This window comes from Homalodisca vitripennis, chromosome 2 (assembly GCF_021130785.1).
Source record: "Homalodisca vitripennis isolate AUS2020 chromosome 2, UT_GWSS_2.1, whole genome shotgun sequence".
NCBI lineage: Eukaryota > Metazoa > Arthropoda > Insecta > Hemiptera > Cicadellidae > Homalodisca > Homalodisca vitripennis.
The window spans coordinates 163,750,317-163,770,266 of NC_060208.1; the positions used below are offsets into that span (position 1 = coordinate 163,750,317).

Genomic DNA, 19,950 nt, shown 5'->3' on the forward strand with positions numbered 1-19,950 from the left:
TACACGACACACACACGCACACTCACACATCTCGCGAGAAAGTGATGATGATTTATCACAGGTGTATCACCCAAGTTCCGGTACTTCACAGCTAATGAACGACCAGGTGAAACCTCTCGGCTCACACGACCCCGGACTGAGGTCATCTCGAACAGTATAAATAATTTCACTAGGCCTTTTACTTACATTTCTCCTGGTATTCATATATATTTTAATTTCTTTTACATAGAATTGACATAGTTTAGATTGGAAAATCAATAATTTACTTTGAAATTAACTGTAAAGCTTTAATAATATTCTCAGTTTGCAAAAGAAACATGTTTATACTATTGCCTGCCCTTCCAGAAAGACCCTTCGTTCATGTACGCACGCTGTCTGGTCCATTAAAATTTTTGGTACCGGTCCTACTGTCTGGTAAGAAAATATTGTACTGCGACATGTATACATCTTAATACATTGTATAATCTATTATCCTCACTTATATTGCCGATTTTAATTAGAGCTTATGTCTACTCGATTTTTGATAAACGATTACTGTGGTATCTACGAAGTGATACACTCACAAGGAAGCTTATCTGTGGAGTCGCCGTTTAGTTTTTAACCTGAGTCACAGTGACAGCTTGGACGGGAGGGATCGTAGAGAATGTGGCAAAAAAAATAAATACCAACGGTTTCGAGGAGGGTTGGATTACAATATTGCTGTGGTGACATTTCGAGGCCCTCCATAGGTAATATTGTAAAACCGGTTCTGTTCCAATGTTAACCGTTGAGTTGAACTCGTTCAAATCAGAAAATATAACAAAAACAGGAACCATTCCATCGCCACTGTCGCAAACTCTGAAATACCTCAAGGTTAGGTTTTTTCGTTGCTGTTTATTGTGACCGTCAGTGATCACGTGTGTTTACTCAATAATTTGCAGTTACAGTAATAATACAGTTAACTGACACTGCTTGTTTAATTTATAATACATGTTGTTCGTGATTCTTTTCTTCACACAGAACACTGGCATCTGAACAACTTCCTTCACAAGCTGGTGTCAGATTAATTAATAATCTCCCTGAGAGCTGTTTAAAGCTCGATTAAAGGACCTTTTAGTGTCTGAAGTGTTTTACTCTGTAGATGAGTTCATGTTACGCCGCTGGGACCACTAATGTTTCGTAACTTAGTACCGATACTGAAGCCATGTATGAATGAGAGGGAGAATGTAATTTAATGTATGTAGCCTACTCGTATGCGTGCAATGAATGAATAGCAAACTGCAGGAATTTTAGCTTTATTTATTGACGATTGCAAATGCAATGTAAAATTGTTTTAAAGCAATAAAAATATGATTGATTGATTCACCACTCGAATGTTCAGACTGATTGTATAAACTCGTGAAGCCATCACGCTCTCAGTATTCTAATTCTGAGGAAAGGAAACCTTCATAATTGAATTTAAATGTCCATCGGTTCGATTACTTCATTTTAAAATTAGATGTCGAAAACTTAATTTGAAAGCAAATGTAAATTAAACACAAACCAACGTTAACAATAATCTAATCCTTTAGTTCTTACTTTTATCAAACATATTTATTTAAAGCTGCAGGATTATTTTTCGATTCTCTGAGAAGTCGAAAGTTTGTATTGTAAGTTAGTTATACAATACTTGTCCGTGGCGTTCTACGTGTAAATAATAATTTGAATAATTTCATCTCTTTCATCGCCATGGGATGACGTTAATACAACATGCTAAAGGAACTTGAATCGCCTGCCTGCGACTCACGCACGATATGTCCACGCGAAGTACTGTGACTGGTCGGTATCGCCAGGCCTAGTGACCGACATGGTCGCTGACCCTGGGCGACACCGTCATTACGCGACAATCACTCGGTTCGCTACGGCATCGCGCCAATTGATGAAACAATATTATACCTTCCCATTCTTTCACCAACCGGTTTCCATTTACCTTTCTAACGCGTGTGGACCGAACACCGAAAAACTACCTCACACTTTCCTTCAAAATTTTGATTCTTCTGAGAAATTGGAATGCTCTTATTTTTAATACAAATGTCATGTGTTCTATTTATTGTGCTTTTAATTACTACAATGGGTTCATTAGTGTGCTGTCTCTCGTTCTAATTTGTTTTACAGTTCATACAGTTTAGTTCGTTTAGTTGTAAAGGTTAGCTATATTGTTATAACTTATGTATTGTTGTGAAAACTGTTTCAGTTCTTCTATTGTTGACAAGAATCTGTATATACTCCCCTCCCACTAAACACTTTCTTAGTATAATGAAATATGGACAAGTAGTGTCAGTTCACCAAACCAAATAAGGTAGACATTCTTATAGAGAATAGTCTATTCAAAATCTCCAAGTTGTGTATAATATCATATTCAAAAAATGGATTTTGAAATATTAACACATTTTTATGATTGTACTCTTGGAAAACAACGTTATAGACCGAAAACGAAATAACACACAACGTAAGTCCCGCTGACAGACAAAAATTGTCAAGGTTCTAGTTGTAGTTGAGAAATAACACACAACGTAAGTCCCGCTGACAGACAAAATTGTCAAGGTTCTAGTTGCAGTTGAGAAATAACACACAACGTAAGTCCCGCTGACAGACAAAAATTGTCAAGGTTCTAGTTGTAGTTGAGAAATAACACACAACGTAAGTCCCGCTGACAGACAAAATTGTCAAGGTTCTAGTTGTAGTTGAGAAATAACACACAACGTAAGTCCCGCTGACAGACAAAATTGTCAAGGTTCTAGTTGTAGTTGAGAAATAACACACAACGTAAGTCCCGCTGACAGACAAAATTGTCAAGGTTCAGTCAACGTAAGTCCCGCTGACAGACAAAATTGTCAAGGTTCTAGTTGTAGTTGAGAAATCGGAAACAAGGCGTTTGCCACAAATTGCCCCGCAGTTACCGAATCAAATGATTCAACCCGTCAAACAAAATCAATCTGACATACATAAACCGATTTACCGTTTCTTCTGTTAAGCGGCAATTTTATCAAGACGATTGCTAAATAAATACGTATAACTAACGGTATCCGTAGGAGATTTACTTACGTAAACATTTTAAAAATATTAACACAATATATTACAAATAATTTGTAATAAAACAAAGTAGCCTTGAACATTCGTAGGCCACTTTGTTTTATTAAATATGATTTGTACTTCATTTATAGTACGACTACTGATCGAATTGACAAGAAGTTCAGATAACACTATATACAATTGCTCTAATAATCATCAATGCGAAAATGAGGATCGTTATTTTTAACAGTCGGTGCTATTGTCTTATTTCACATCAGATTTGTGTGTATTAATAACTGAAAGAATCGACTAAGGTACTCTTCTGCACTAAATTTGTCAGCGTTGAAATTGAAACTTCACAAACAAAAAGATTTTCGCGCTATATATATATACTATAGCTATAGTAGTATTGGTACACAACACATTTACTAACGAAAGGCACAGTATAGTGATATACTCGTAATATCAGACACTGCGCCGCTTGATAGCCATGGTGTTTTTTACATTGGATACTATAACTAGAATAATACTGATATTTAAGTATATCTGCTTGACTCTACATGCACATATCTACTTAACATAACTCTCTTCTCATTAACATCTAAAGGTATTTAATTAACGCCTCTCATACATTCAGGTAGTCAAATCGTTGACGTAGATAAACAGAAAAACAAATAAACAAAGATATATAAAAACCAAACAAGCCACTTTCACGACATCTAATGACTTTGTTTACCACTAATTTATCTTCTAATAGTTTGGAAACAAAATACCAACTACAGCATAAAACTTCCTGACGTGGTAACTCAATGGGATAGTAGTATTTAACGCTTTATATTGTTTGGATTATTAACAGTATATTATTTCATAATATGTAAGTGTTACTTTAGGACACCATTAGTGATTAGGGTTTATAAAACTATTGGAGCAGTTTTTGTCCGCAGATTTTTCACCTTACCCTTACCTCTACTCTTCAGTGTTGTTTCACAGTTAAGCTCTCAATGTCAGACGGACAAGAAGTTGACATAAAATGTCGTGGTGGAGGGAGTGTGAACTGGCATTCTCTTCATTATTTCGTTGAAGAACTTTCACGTTATTGTTATTATAATTTGGCTGGCGTTTCGAGTATTGTAACACCTCATTAATTCGATTCTTCAGGGGATAGGAACCGTTATTTATTATTATGTGTTGTATTTATTTATATATTTTTAAATATATAATTAGATTGTTTTAGTATTATTATCAGTCGCAATTGCTTTATGTAACAATTAGTTGCTTTTTGAATAAATAAAATGCCTGTGGTCTTCAACTTCAGACATTTTTGGTAACAACAAAGAAAGTACGACAGAAGATACTGCGCTGAGTCTAGGTAACATAGGTATGAAGCATTGCAGAAGTCCGTCGGAGCCTTTCCTCAGGTCGATCTAAATCTTGGACCATTCCAGTTAAAAGTTTGAATAATGTAATGTATATCAACAAAAATATACAAAAGATAAAGGTTTACAGTTTGTTTGGTTTAGTTAATGCTAGGACCCACCTCTGTTTCTTGGGCTCATTTGTTTTCTTTTTTACATTCAGAACGTGTGTAATTTCTTTGTTATATTTACCTCCAGAACATGCGTAACTTTGCTTATTTTCTCTACCTCCAGACGGTATGTAACTCCGTTTGTTATCTTTACCTCCAGAACATGCGTAACTTTGCTTATTTTCTCTACCTCCAGACGGTATGTAACTCCGTTTGTTATCTTTACCTCCTGAACATGCGTAACTTTGCTTATTTTCTCTACCTCCAGACGGTATGTAACTCCGTTTGTTATCTTTACCTCCAGAACATGCGTAACTTTGCTTATTTTCTCTACCTCCAGACGGTATGTAACTCCGTTTGGTTATCTTTACCTCCAGAACATGCGTAACTTTGCTTATTTTCTCTACCTCCAGACGTGTAACTCCGTTTGTTATCTTTACCTCCAGAACATGCGTAACTTTGCTTATTTTCTCTACCTCCAGACGGTATGTAACTCCGTTTGTTATATTACCTCCTGAACATGCGTAACGATACTTCTCTTTACCTCTCAACGGTTGTAACTCCGTTTATCTACCTCTGTAACTATACTACGTTGCGTAACTTTGCTTATTTTCTCTACCTCCAGACGGTATGTAACTCCGTTTGTTATCTTTACCTCCAGAACATGCGTAACTTTGCTTATTTTCTCTACCTCCAGACGGTATGTAACTCCGTTTGTTATCTTTACCTCCTGAACATGCGTAACTCTGCTTATTTTCTCCACCTCCAGACAGTGTGTGACTCCGTTTGTTATCTTTAACTCAATAACGTGCGTAACTTCGTTTCTTTTCTCAACCTCCATAAGTTGTACAATTCCATTGGTTTCATCTGTCTCCAGATCGTGTGAAACTCTGTTTAGACTATCTAGAATGTTTTTATCAAATTCATCAATTGATGTTATTTACATGATACCTCGCCTCCAGAATTTTGTACTTCCGTTTGGTTTATCTGCCATCAGATTTTGTGTAACCCAGTTTGTTCCACGTTTCCATGCGTTGTAAAGTCTGACGGTTTAAATTTGTTTTAAAACACTTTATGCATTAACAGTTAGCAATAATAGTGTATAGTAGAGGCCATTGTTTAGTTTTTCACCGCCATGATTGGTAGTAGTTGATTGTATTAATATCTCCCCAATGTCAGCAAGACAGGATGTTGGCTCAGAAATGGTTATATAACGGTTCGTTTCGCATTTGTATGTACAACAGAACTTAGGATGTTACTATTTTCGGAATTTCCCGATAATAATGCTGTGATAAAATACATGTATTATTCCGTTATGACGCTTCAGTTAATTCTCGCTTTCAGTGGCAAAGCATTTAATAACGAAAGTGTGTAGCTCATACAGAATTTTACGTTTGGTGAGTCTTGAATAGTGATTACAGGAATGTAGCAGATCGAGACATATGCTCAGAGTGCCTTCGCAAGGCTATGCCCTAACAAGGCATGCGCAGCGCAGCGACTGAGCGACTAGTCAGGCGTAGTAATTGGTCATATTGTAGGCCACAGCCACACGCCGCATCTCGTGTCTCGCTGCTCTTCCCGCCAAAACTGCAGGTCAGCTGTCCGCTGACATGACAGCTGTTTGGGACGCTTGTCACTTCTTGTCATTATGAACTGGTTCATGGTGTTGACTACATCCGCCTCTTTTTTCCAAACAGAGTTATTTGGAATTTGCAAGTGCATAAAATCTGAGAGCTACGTATGTATTTCAATTATGATTTATGGACTTACATTAGAATTTCAGTTGAAATGAGGTTTAAAAAACCTACGTTGTTTGTCTACGTTTATATCCAACCATGGAAAGTAAAACACCGTATTTCGTTCTTATATTTCACAAATTACCGACACCAACAACTGTGAATGTTATTAATTTGTGATGAAGAATGAGTTTTTTGAGTAAGGGATTCTAAGTAGCCATTGGCTTTTCTATGATCTACTATTTCTAAGGAAATGTAATTTATTCGTAAAATCCTAAATTACAAAACTCAGTTTTCAGCATCAAATACCACTCTGATGTCACTTAACAGCGATCTGTCACTTAACATTTTTACAAGAGTTCGTGTTTAATTGTTGGGTTATTGTGGGCGTAAGTAATGTCACCATATTACCCTTTCTGCTTGGACAACTGATTCAAAATAGTCAATAGTGAAATGATCCTCACTGGACTTCACACACTATGACACTCACTACTTTAAGATCTTCCACATTCTCGTTGAAGAGACCTCCTCATATTCTACAGAAATAGTACAACCGTCTTTTAACCTTCTGATTAAGACTGTTCATGGATCCAATGACATGATTGTTGTTGACTCAAATTACTTAAGTCCACTCGATATTGGAAAAGTTCTATAACATTTTAAATTCAGTTCTTTATCTATTGTTTCCGCCGTCACCATTACAAATTCTTTCCTCATTTGTCCTTTATCTCTACTTATTATCACAGATTCCGGCTGATGTCGCCCCGTTGTGAATGACGTTTGAAGTACGTAATTTAGATTTATTTAAAGAATGACGATTGTATTAAACCTCGTGATGTGATACTATGGAGGCTGCTGTGTTCAATGTTGGCTGGAGAGTGGCAGTTGTTCTACACTGACAAAGAGAAGATTTCTATATAGAACTTCAGCGTTAAGTTCAATATAGTTATCACATCTTGAATCATCACATCTAGAATCGTCACTGAGTTGTGTGAATTTTTCTAGGTAAAATAGTTTTCTAGATCTGTGGGATTCGGGAATTCGAGCAGTCCATTCACCCATCCCAATTAGTACTGCAATTGATGTGAATTGACTGTTCAATGTTGGATGAATCTGTGTCTTTGATATCTTTCCTCTCCTCTCCTATTATTATTACCTCTCAATTTTTCTTTTTCTGTGTCTGTTGTTGGCAATGTCGAAACAGTTTCAGTCTTGGAGTCACAATTGAAGGACATATCTATATTCACTCAAGATCGTTCTATTAAGACCCATTGATTACGTAACTGCAGGCAAAATTAACTTTGGCCAGTAGCCAAATCAAGTTTGAAAGAATAAAAGAACATTAGGGAAGACCGCAAGAGATATTTAGCATAATCTTGTCCGCTTAAGAAAATTAGGAATGCCCTGAAATGTTATCTGATACCGTTGCGTAGAGGCAGGACAGTATAACGTGCCAACAGACTACAACAACGAGTAAGGATGGTCACTGTTTGTTGCGCAGGTACCTATCCCAGTTGGTCTGCGCAATTGTCTACATTAAAAAAGACATTAATGAATGTAGCCTGAATGTTCAAAAAACTTGTTAAGTCATACTTCAACAAGGCAGATCCCGTAATGAGAGGGTAGAAAAGAAAAGTTACATTAGTGCAGCTGTACCAGGTGAAAGTAAGTAATCAGAAATTAATTGAAGAAGTCCGCAGAGCACCATTACTTTGGTGCCGATCGGGTTCTTATATACAGCTAAGTTTTGTAATGCAGGTATTGATTCTTGCAAGAATGGTGTAGAGAGAGGTAGTGCAATCATGTAAGGAATATTTGTCTACAGATCATTCGCTAATTAAGTGGGAACCTCTTAACTTAGACTGCAAGAGACTTGTTATAGATTTGCAATTGACGTAAATTATTATGGAGCATCGAACTTTTAACAATGAATGTGGTCCCATTAGGTTTTGCATTTGATGGTGGATTTTTAACGAAACAGAGGAACGAAGTTCAAGATCTTTGCTTAACTACGAGCACCACAAGAAGTACTGATGGACATTAGTAAAAACGTTTCAATGCGAACGAATCCAGTAGCTTTGTGAAAAGTGGGGTGTGAAGTGTTTGTTTAGGTGTGTAAACAGGCCGTTGGGAAATGGTATTGTTGAGAGCAATCATAGAACAGTAAAGGGAATGACAGTTAGAAGTAAAAGTATTTAAGAAATGGTGCATTAGTCGTAAGAAAGGACTTAAAACGGTACGTTACCCAATTTTTAACTTTTAAAATATAGCTGGAAGTATACAGGTGAATCAAACAATCATGGTGAGTGCCAAGAAACAAATTTTCAGTTGGTGAACAGGTTAAACCGATTATTCCACGATGTACTTCACGGTGGCAACAAGGAGTGGCTACAAGAAACAGTCGCTAACTAGTGTTGAGGTAAATGGAAGCCTATCCCATGTGGCAAATTTCGGAAAATGAAGAGACACTAAGAGAGAATTTGAATTTGGCGAACACAACAGAGGCGTGTGGTTTAATTTTATTACATTCAGCTGTTACGTATTGTTTTTAAAATTAGGAGTATTGTATATATTGTCAGTCAAGAGTTAGCTGTCATTTTCTGACAGGGACAACAGCATGCTATTCAAAACGATGTACTTATAAATAGGAGCATAATCGAGCAGCTGCCAACTGTAGGCGAGAGGTTGGTAATAGCACGCGAGAGCAGGAGCGGACAATTTACATTCCGTTAATGTTAATGGCAAGCCGCCCATTAGCCCGGATAACAGCCTGCTCTACAACACGATCTAGCTCTGTTGTTGCTCAACAAGAGACGCATGATCGAGCAGCGAACCAATTGTACGCGAGAGGCTGGTTATAGCACGCGAGAGCTGGAGCGGACATGTTACATGCCGTTAATGTTAATGGCAAGCCGCCCATTAGCCCGGATAACAGCCTGCTCTACAACACGATCTAGCTCTGTTGTTGCTCAACAAGAGACGCATGATCGAGCAGCGAACCAATTGTACGCGAGAGGCTGGTTATAGCACGCGAGAGCTGGAGCGGACATGTTACATGCCGTTAATGTTAATGGCAAGCCGCCCATTAGCCCGGATAATAGCCTGCTCTACAACACGGGAGGCGCGGGCTTAATAGTGGTGCTTGAGCTTCGTTACTGTTAACATTATATCACCTGCTTCTGGCTACTAGATACCTTGTAATCTATTTCTTGTTGTGTATTTTTTATGTTTCTGGAAACTAAAGAGCAACTGACAGTTCGATTTTCGTATTTCAAGTTTTTATCAGTTGTTTTAGTTTTGCTTGTTTTAATTTTTCTGGAAAAAAACAGCATTATAACTCGGTTTATATCTAGGAATTGGGAAGTACAAGATCATTCATTATAGTAAAAAGTGTAATATATGTTTGTGATCTAAAACTCACAATGTCAACTTTAAATATACGATATTTAGAAACTACTTAGACGTGATTAGTTGGTTAGTTATACATCACGTACCTCTTTTCCTTTTCTCGCCATTGTTCATCATGATAACGCTACGGTATCTGAGTGAATCTTTTTGAACTTCGAATAGTTACCTTACTTCGGCTGTTACGTCAGGCATCGCCTTTTAAAGAGTAATAATAGTAGTTAATTACTCATACGTCCATAACCGTCAAAGGTATCAATCTGTGTCATTAGTTGTTTGGCGTGCTTCGATCACGTTTGAGGAAGTTGAAGATTTTGTTTGGCTAAAAGATGTATTACAAACTTCATTTCAATTCAACGCAGATCTTTCATGTGTTAGCCTACGAAGTGGCTAGCACATAGTTTATAAATTAGGTGTATCTCAGGTAGCAATCAATATATAAAAAAATGTCTGTTACATTTCTTTGAAAAATTGTGATTATTAAATACACCAATTCGATCTTCGACTGGACTAATGCTGTCAGCAATGATAAAGTGGCTAAGATGAATTAAGTTTTCCATGTGAAACATCAACATCCGATTCATTATCAGCTAGGAGTTGTAAATAAATCTTTTTAAAAACATTGACAGAATATATTGATTAGTTTTGTCGCAGTTTATTTAAATTCTTATGCTATTATTACCATTAATGAGATAGGGATTTATAAAAAAACTCTACAATCTTCTTTGTCGTAAGGAAAACAAAACTATAGGGGAAACAAAAATAATTTAAGTTATAGATGGATTAGCTGGCTGTAAAACGCCTACCGATACAAACCTATGCAGCTCATTGCTAAGCGGACAGAGACTTTAAAGAGATCTTAGTTTGCGTATATTATTCTCAATGCTACTTTAGCTTCACCATTATTTCATATTTCTAGGTTCTTTTATAATAATATCAGTATCCCCACTGTTTTGTGATAGCCTCATAGATAAACCTGTGCTCAGAAAATTCCCATCAATTATTATATTCTTTTGCTTAGGTACACATTTGGAATTTGGTTCATTTTGAAAGCCACTATCTAGTCTTTGCCAAATAAAGATGTATCAATGGAACATTCAGTTCCTACTGAAAATCGTAAACGCGACTGAAACAGGATTTTCAACATCCATCCAAGTAGATTTGCTGATAATAGAGCGGGCGATTCCATTGCAACAGGTGCACATTGCATTCCTGCATTCGTTATGTATGAACAATTATTAAATTCATCATGCACTGTGTTGTCATTAGGGTTCTCTTAAGTCATGACGGCAAGGATTTAGGGATTGTCTATTTTTTACTTAATATTTCTATACTTGATACCACGTCTCTTGCTAAGTATGGAAAGAATGTTTTACACAACTATAATATAAAATTATATAATACTTGTTGACTGGACGTTTTCACCTCACTACACAAAAATTTGGTGCAGTCTTATTTAATGGACTACCTCGTGCCATAATATATGTTCCTCACTGTGTATTCCAAGAGACGACTGAGAGAATACTTTGCAATATGCTTTATACGGTTGGAGACCTCTTGAGTCAGGAATATTTATAATGTATGTAAAAATGTTCATACATGCATATAAAACTTACTAAAACCTTTTTATTTGTGTTGTCTTGCCAAGGCAAGTAATGATTTCAAAATATTATCTGAGACCACACTATGTACAATTTTTATTAACTAAACATGTTCAATTATTAAGAGTATGACTGTGCGCTGAAACATTATTAACGTGATGTAAATTAAATGTAATATGATCGGTTGATGTTATGCATGAAAATTATACCTTATACAATAAATAATTTGCATTTTTATTGTAATGCACTATTACAGAGTAAAGATACATTTTAAACGTCTGACATAAAAGTCACATTACTATAGCTGTACTACAACATAATTTTGTCCGGTCATTTTCAACACACCAAAATACTGTAATTTGGCAAAGCGAATATGGCAGATCTCTTAAGTTTTATAGAACAAGATAGAACGGCAGTTCAGTCGAGAGGCGCGCCACACCTGTCAACTGGGGTGAAGGCCTCTTACTCTTACTTTCCCTCCATCATAACGCGGTGGAAAGTCACCAATCTGCCGCACCGCGCCGCACAGCACCGCACCGCCCTACTGCACGCGCTGTTGCGTTAGTGAGTCAGTCCAATTTTGCACCCCAAAGGTCTATTGCGATTTTCTCCTCTCTTGCAATTAACCTTTTGCCTCCGCGAGTCTTGTGACAATGCAGAATGAGATGATCAGGAGTGGCTGCCATTAAATATTTCTCCCCCGGGTATTTTTTTTCGTGAACGCGATATTGTGTGTGTTGCATTCATATTTTTGAAGCATCGAGGGAAAATACACCAGTTCGCCAAAAAACTGACTTAAGTACATTTTTCAAATTTTGTAAATTGGTAATTAATTGTAAAGTAGATTGAAGGCAAAGATAATTGAAATAGGTCAATATGCATAACCGCACGGATGTTACCTAAACATTTAACCTGGAAACAACAGGTAACTTCCTCACATACTTGTACGTCTTCGGATGGACAGTATTGGTTATTGATACGTGGAAAATATTGGGTAGCTTGGGGGTGCGGCGGCTCTCCTAATCGTTTGTTGACAAAACAGCTTTTGTTGTTCGTCATCCTGACACTTTCGACCCAACCTTTAGGAATACCACTCGCTGAGGCGTCCGGACATATCCTACACTATGTCTGAACCTGAACCGCCATCCCACTTAATTTATTGATGTGTCTTTATTTTCGACAAATTGGTACCAGTAAAACAACGTTACCGGTTTATGGTGATTCTTGTTAAGTTAGCTCCAGCAATATTTTAAAATAAAGGAAAGTATCATGGTTGTCAATAAACATAGCAATAAACAGTGTACCATTTCCCTATTACGTTTATTTTTGGTATATGATGATTTTCAAGTTTTTAGATTAGTGTGATTATTAAATAACACATAATTTCAGTACCGGGATTCAAACTGAAGTCTAAGTGCTGACAAACTAAGACATTACATACTACTTCAGCTGCCAATGACGACTACCTCTTTGCCATAGGGATTTTCAATTTGCTGTAATGTTCAGTAGTGAGTTCAGTAAAGAAACTAGGAAAGCGCGTTAAGAGAGGGGGAATAGGTTGTAGACGAGGATTCTTTTCTCACGGCATTATCATTTGCCTGTATCAAAGATATTTTTTAGTTATGTAAACTTAGAATTGGTTGATATGAGACCTATCAGAAAAAGTTTATTTCTGCCTTTCTTCGTTTATTTTACACTCCACTCAGTCTCTTCTAGATCATTTGGCTGCCGAATTCACTGAGGTCTTTTCAGCTGTAATTTACTAAATGCTTTAAAATTTGATATTGCCATCATCTGCATGTAAGTAAATGTAAAGGAAACGTCGTGTTAAACATCTGGAAAAAGGCAGTTGTTGAGGGCGAAGTTATTCTCATTTAAGTACATTTAGTTTTTCCCGGGTCTCGTCGTGTATGGACCACTCCTGACCGGTCCAGGCAGGCACGGACACGCCCGGAGCCGGCTCGGCCTTGACTCGCTGTACCCTATTGCTGCGGGCCCGACAGTTGCGCAAGCCTAGCTAGATCCACTTACGTTTGGCAACTACGGTCAGGTTACAACCTTTGCTGGAATTCGGCGTCTCCCTCCCCTGTCCTGTCGCAATGCGATTGTACGGGATCGTAACTGGGACGGAACCCGCGCATGTGAACGTTCACACACGAACGCAATGCGTCTTGTTTACTGCGAGCAGTCACGATACTTTCGTTTCCGCACCCCCCCCCACATCCCCCCCTTCCTCCATCTGTGGGTATTGCAAATTAGGTATGCTTTCGGTTATCGCGCACTTCTTACTGTAATTAGTCAGTCCACAACTCCGTTTTATCGGTAAAAATTAGAACCGATCATGTGGGTTCGTATTCAAGATACGCACTCTTGAATACCGCCCCCTCCGAATACGTGCGCAAATGACTCATGCACCCTACACAGAAACACAAATGCACCGCAAAATTGCGGAGCTTCAAAAGGAGTGTTTTGATCTTCTTAGCTTATTCATCACGACAGCATTTTTGGTTCCTTTTTGAAAAGGCCGGACCTATTCCTAAACTTCACACTCCACCTGCCAAGTTTATTACTTAAAATATTTGTGGCTTAATAATTAAATTGTCCAGAAGCTGAGAGAAAATTTGCATTTAACAAACATAATACCTTATGTTCTTTTAAAATCGATAGAGGAGTCCTCCCTAATAAAGAAGTTAGCCGCGATATTAAAGTTGAAAACGATTATTTTTAAGGTAAATCAGTAACATTTATCTCGAAATGTCACGCTAATATAACTATTATTACAATCTGATGGTTTTAAGTGCATAATGTTTTAAGTGAATTGTATTGATCGGAGAACAAATTGTTGTTTTATACTTTATACTCTTTCGATACCCTCTCATTTCAATCCTCATCAAAACTGATGTAGCTGACGATCGATTTCTTACTTAGGGGAAATTCCTGTACCAGTTTCATGAAAAACTAGATTGTGTTTTCATTTAATGCAAATTAGTTCTCGGCTCCGTAACTATTTATTACAAATGTTGCCACGATGTGCACCACACCCTAACCGAATCTAAGCCGTGTATCTCCATGTTAATTTTAACTTATGAATTCCCAATTTAGTCCATATTTAAATATTTTTGGCCAGGCTATAAAATTTAAATGACAGGTTTCCAGCGCCTGACCTTTCGTGTCCTTCACCACTCCCTCCGTGCCTGCCCTACTCGGCTTGACGTTCTCTTATCAGCAACTCGTAAGTCACTCTATGTATTAAGCCTACTCAGGAATTCTTCCTGATTACCTGTGGTGGTTACTCACCTCAACTGTTTATCGCCTCTTTAGGAAACAGTTTTACATTAACTGGAATTGTTTTATAGTTGGATCTAGATCAATAAGACTACAAAAAAGAGAAGAAGAAATTAATATTGTATACCAATTATTTAAATAGAATTAAATAGTATGTAATGTATTATAATGTATACAAATACACAAATGGAATTAACTATCTCAAATAAGTTCAAAGTAGTTCGGAATTTGTTATTTTGTTATAAAATAAGAGCTCGGCATTCCTGACACATTACTTGTGAATTGATTCTTTTTGATTTGTTGAAACTTAGTTTGGATCTTAGCCTATTATGTAGGGGATATAAAAAAATACATTATTCTACCCTTTGGGGATTATTGGACTATTTAATTACAGTGTTAAGACATAGTCAGTTTTACGTAGTTACATTTTTACATTTTATACGTTCATTCGTTGCAGGCACGTCTCATTCATATTCGTACTTAGAATATGTCGATATGTCAAGTAAATGGCAATTTAGGACTTAAAAGTTAATTCGAGTGAACTTTTGGATTCCTTCCCACCAAAAAGCTTTAATTTAGAGACCTTCGTAGCTTTGCATTAATTCAAAATAATATTGCATTACAATATGATACGTTTTTCATAACTAATCACATTTCTTAAATCAATAACTTTTTAATTTGCATTGTTTTAGGATGCATATGTCACATTTTAGGTTCCGTATTCTATTATTAGGTCTGCAATTTTCAATATGGAAGTATAAACGAAAGAAGTATGTGTATGGTACTTTAAAATTATGATTTGGTTTTTAAATAAACATAAAACCTTTGATATTCGTGTATCACTTTATTATTCCATTTTTAAAGTTATATTAAAGCCGTGTCAGAACAAGTAATAAGACACAATAATTTATGTGGTTATTTAATACAACACTTGTAAAGAAATATTTTGTTCCGAATCGATTTTCTAAAGCATTGCCACACCAATTAATACATTACAAAGACGCGTAAAATGATAATTACTTACTTCCTGTCACGGTTTTACTTTAAATTTGAGGTTTATTTTGAAATTTGGCTTTCCAGAAATAGCAGCTGCATGTACGTGGAAAAATAAGGTTTAGTATTTTGTAGGTTGTAATGTTGTATATATTTTTTTATGTTTTATTATATTTCCAAATCGTCCGAAGCCCGTCCATCAGCAGATTGCCACCCACTTATATGTTACGGAATAGTGAGTGTTCGCACCTGACCTGTGGACTGTCGCAAGCCAGCTGTCCTTTCACCTATTGTCGATACGACTACCAACAATCAGATGGTCGTATACCTTGCAGATAACCTCAATGCACAAGCGTTCACATTGCTTCTCATTGTATTCCATTTTGTTGTGTACTTTTAGTTTCACCCAAATATATAGCGTGTCCACGGTTGATCTCCAAGGTTAGCCGTAGGCCACATCCTTCCATTGAGGCATCTCCACAGATCCGTTATGATTGATACTGTTGGATTGCGTGAGCTCTGCAAAGGAAACGGTGACCTCAGAGGAAGGTTTTCGTGCTAACCGGAATATAATCAGCGATTCATCACAAACCACGTTAAAACCGTATCTCTTTGGCAATCCTTACTTATGTAGAAATATTATTATTTTATCAAAGTGAATAGAGGTTAAATATTGTAACCTTCAAGGAGTATTCGGAAAATATTGGTGCTTGCTAGTTAGTAATTTAGAGTATTAGAAACGTTTACAACAAAAGGGTGAACATAATTCTATTCAACGTATTAATCTTCCATGTACTTGAATCACGTCCACTTAAAATGTACTAACAAGAGCATTAACATCTATTTAATCATGCAAGAGTTATTAACACTGAATTTGTTCAATAATCGAGTAAGTTTGGATATGCTATAATATACCGTCTGATTAAGTCACCGGTGCTACCATTCGTTGAAATCTCTTTCAAATGGGAATCATTTATTCAATTCTGATTTCAAACTGCTGCGAAAAGAGTTCGTAAACTTTATATCAAATGGTGTATCAAGGCATTATTTGACATTTTTACTACCTCAAGAAGCAAGTACGCTTTTCTATGAAATGTAAAGCTTTTTCTTGTCCATTTCCTAATATTTTTCTGGATTTTCAATTAGTTACTGAGTAGATGTTACGCTGGTCCAATTCTTCTTCCTTCGCTGCTGAGATTCATCATTGGTACCCGTGCATCCCATCACTATCTTTATAAAATGTGTTCACTTGTTTTCTGATCCAATTTTTAAACCTCGTCTGTTGCAAGATGTTAGTCTTTATGATTTCACAATGATGTTTCATATTCTTGTACATTTGAGTATATTGGATTGTGATGTGTTGCAGGATGGTGGACTGATGTTGCGCGGCGGCGGCGATGGGCAACTCGGGCTCAGCGCAGGGTGGCGGCGGCGGCGGGGAGGCCAAGCGCGGGTGGGCCCACTCGTATCCGCGACCTGCCCACAAGGTGCTACCGGAGCGGGTGCCGGGCCAGAGACTCAGACTCACTCACAACGGCAACATCCTGCACAGTGGCGGCACCCTCACTGGCCGCAAGCACTCCGACCATCAGGTACATCATTTCACGGAACTCTAACCTCGGACACTATCTACACTCAATTGCTTGTGTTAATAAAGAATTCTTCGTTAATTGCATTAACAATCTTTGCTGCATATCAAATCTTCGTTTCGCTTGTAGACAAATAGAATCCCTAGAGTGTAAATTCGATACCGTTTTTGCCCTGTTGAAAGCGAATTACTGCCCAGGTATTCCAGTTCCTTATCGGGAGATGTTTAATTCATCGAACACCTTGGTGGGAGAAGTTGGCTGTTGGCATGCCTAGAATATGGCCAACTTTCACCAGCTGAACTCAGCTGGCTGTTACATCAGTCGATTAATGATTAATGAAACACTCCCGTATGGAATATCATTAGCTGCCAGCTTTTACATAACCTCACATCTTTTAAATTTCCACTGATACTCTTTGCAATGTTATCCTTGTAATTTCTGTTCTATCGTAACTGGTTATTGTTCTAACAGTATACTGTGTTTATTTGATATTTTGCTATTAAAGAGCTAAAGAGCAAAAATAGAATTAGGAATTTTATTATAGGGTTAGTAACACCATTGTCTATTTTGAAACTCCTCGGCCCTGCGGTTGTATATCTGTCTCAGTTCAGATTACGCATGCAAGCTGAAGCTAATCATGACATTAGATTTTTCATGGGGATCTTTTTCTTTGTCCAGTTGTACTAAAGTTCACCATTCAAGTCTTTAAAAACAAAATGTAAAGTTGCATTTACTGTAATACTCCTTAAACATAACCCAATTGAGTAATCATAAATGGAAATGGATTACATTGGTTTATTAACTGTCTAAATAGGTATACAACAATCACAAAGATAAGGTCAACTTGAACAGAAAAATCTTTAAAAAGTAATATTTTCATTGTATAAATCGTGGGGTATGAACTGGATTATTTTTTATTTTGACATACCGTATATATATACAGGGTGTCCAAAAAGTCCCGGGTCGGTTAAATATTTTTCAAAATATTTAAAATAGAGCTACAAAACCTTACACAAAGTTACTGGACATTAAAATCTATTTTATCACATATTCACTGATCCGGTACTCCTCAGGGGGGCGGCCCGCTAGGAGTCAGAAGAAAATCTTAAATGTAAGCATAGGTTGATATGCAAATCAAATAAAAGGTCTTTATTAGTAGATTACAGAGCCGCAAACCCGACCTAAAACGGATAACCAAGTCAAAAATGACAGCCGTTCAAAGATGGCTTAAGTTTGCAACTTAGGTTAATGTAAAAAATAAACTGATGAGCTTTTTGATTTTAACTTAACTAACCCAAAACTGTTTACAATTAATTGTTGTTGTGGAATAATAAGTTTCGTTATTTCTGAGAGGGATCGGAGTTTTGGGTTAGTAAAGTTAAAATCAAAAAGCTCATCAGTTTATTTTTTACATTAACCTAAGTTGCAAACTCAAGCCATCTTTGAACGGCTGTCATTTTTGACTCGATTATCCGTTTGAGGTCAGGTTTGCGGCTCTGTACTCTACTAATAAAGACCTTTTATTTGATATGCATATCAACCTATGCTTACATTTAAGATTTTCTTCTGACTCCTGGCGGGCCGCCCCCCTGAAGAAGTAGTGGATCACTGAATATGTGATAAAATAGATTTTTACGTCCAGTAACTTTGTGTAGGGTTTTGTAGCTCTATTTTAAATATTTTGAAAAATATTTAACTGACCCGGGACTTTTTGGACACCCTGTATATATATTCACAATACATAAGTTTAAGCGAATCCGCTGGATCCAGCCCGCCGCATTTTAATGTCGGACTCGGGGCTACGCATTGGTCGCGGGACCCCAACCGATCACCGACTAGATCATGTTCTAGTCCAGCTCCCCCTTCCCCCCTCTAATACAAATCCTGATATATATCTCCACCGCACCCTTTACATTTCATACGCCAACATTCATTATCAAGCAGGATCGATAGTAAAATTGTTAGCAGTTTCTTAATGTGACAAACGCTCAGATCATATCTCCTATGTTATTCTGTTATTCCTCTGCTGTTTCTGGGTGGCACTAGTTTTCCCTCCCCCTACCTAAGGCCTGTCATAGACAGCTTAACAGAATAGAATGTCCCATTCTAGAGAACGTGTCCTGTATCCTTATCTTGTCCCCTCCCAAACCTAGCCAACCATTACTTCAGAATCAAGGATATCGGGCATCACACGGATGCCAGACGGGCCCAGCACAGCATAGCTTATCTTATTTACTGTAGATATTCTACCACCTCCATTTTAAAGTTTGTTATAAAATATTTTTTATGAATATTTCTTGTTACATTCTTTTAAAAGTTGTTTTACCTCATCTATCTTTAAGTATATTTTAAGGAACTTCTAGAGATAGAGTTACATTAAGCTCGTACTAAATAGTCATCAAAATACCTAATTAACATTCTATGGTAGTTATAAATTGATTCTTTCGTTAACTGGATGAACCCAATATGTCATGTTGTAATCTTCTTTTTCCTTCAAATTATAAAGTACAAGTAATATTTTTTACCCATTTCCTTCTTCATGGTATAATACTACTCTGGCAAAACAAAAACAATCAACAACTCCAAGCCTAAACAGCACGAGGTCGTCGGTTGAAGTCACCAAACCGCTATTTGCTCCTAGGGTATAGAAAGGGCCCATCCTCCTATATATATAGACAAACCCTATGTAAATCCTACCTTTTTAAATTCCTGGCTTTATATTTTTCTATAAAAGCAGAAAAAAGAAACATAAAAATTCTATATGTTTTGTCAAGATATATAAAGGG

The 19,950-nt window shown here is 36.9% G+C and overlaps 1 protein-coding gene across 1 annotated transcript in view; it reads left to right on the forward strand.

Annotated features, from left to right (window-relative positions):
• LOC124354977 overlaps positions 1-19,950 on the forward strand; it is a 124,208-nt gene that overhangs the window by 64,164 nt on the left and 40,094 nt on the right. Inside the window, 1 exon segment of the mRNA XM_046805816.1 lies at positions 16,942-17,167. Coding sequence (XP_046661772.1) covers positions 16,973-17,167 — 195 coding nt within the window. The 5' untranslated portion in view covers positions 16,942-16,972.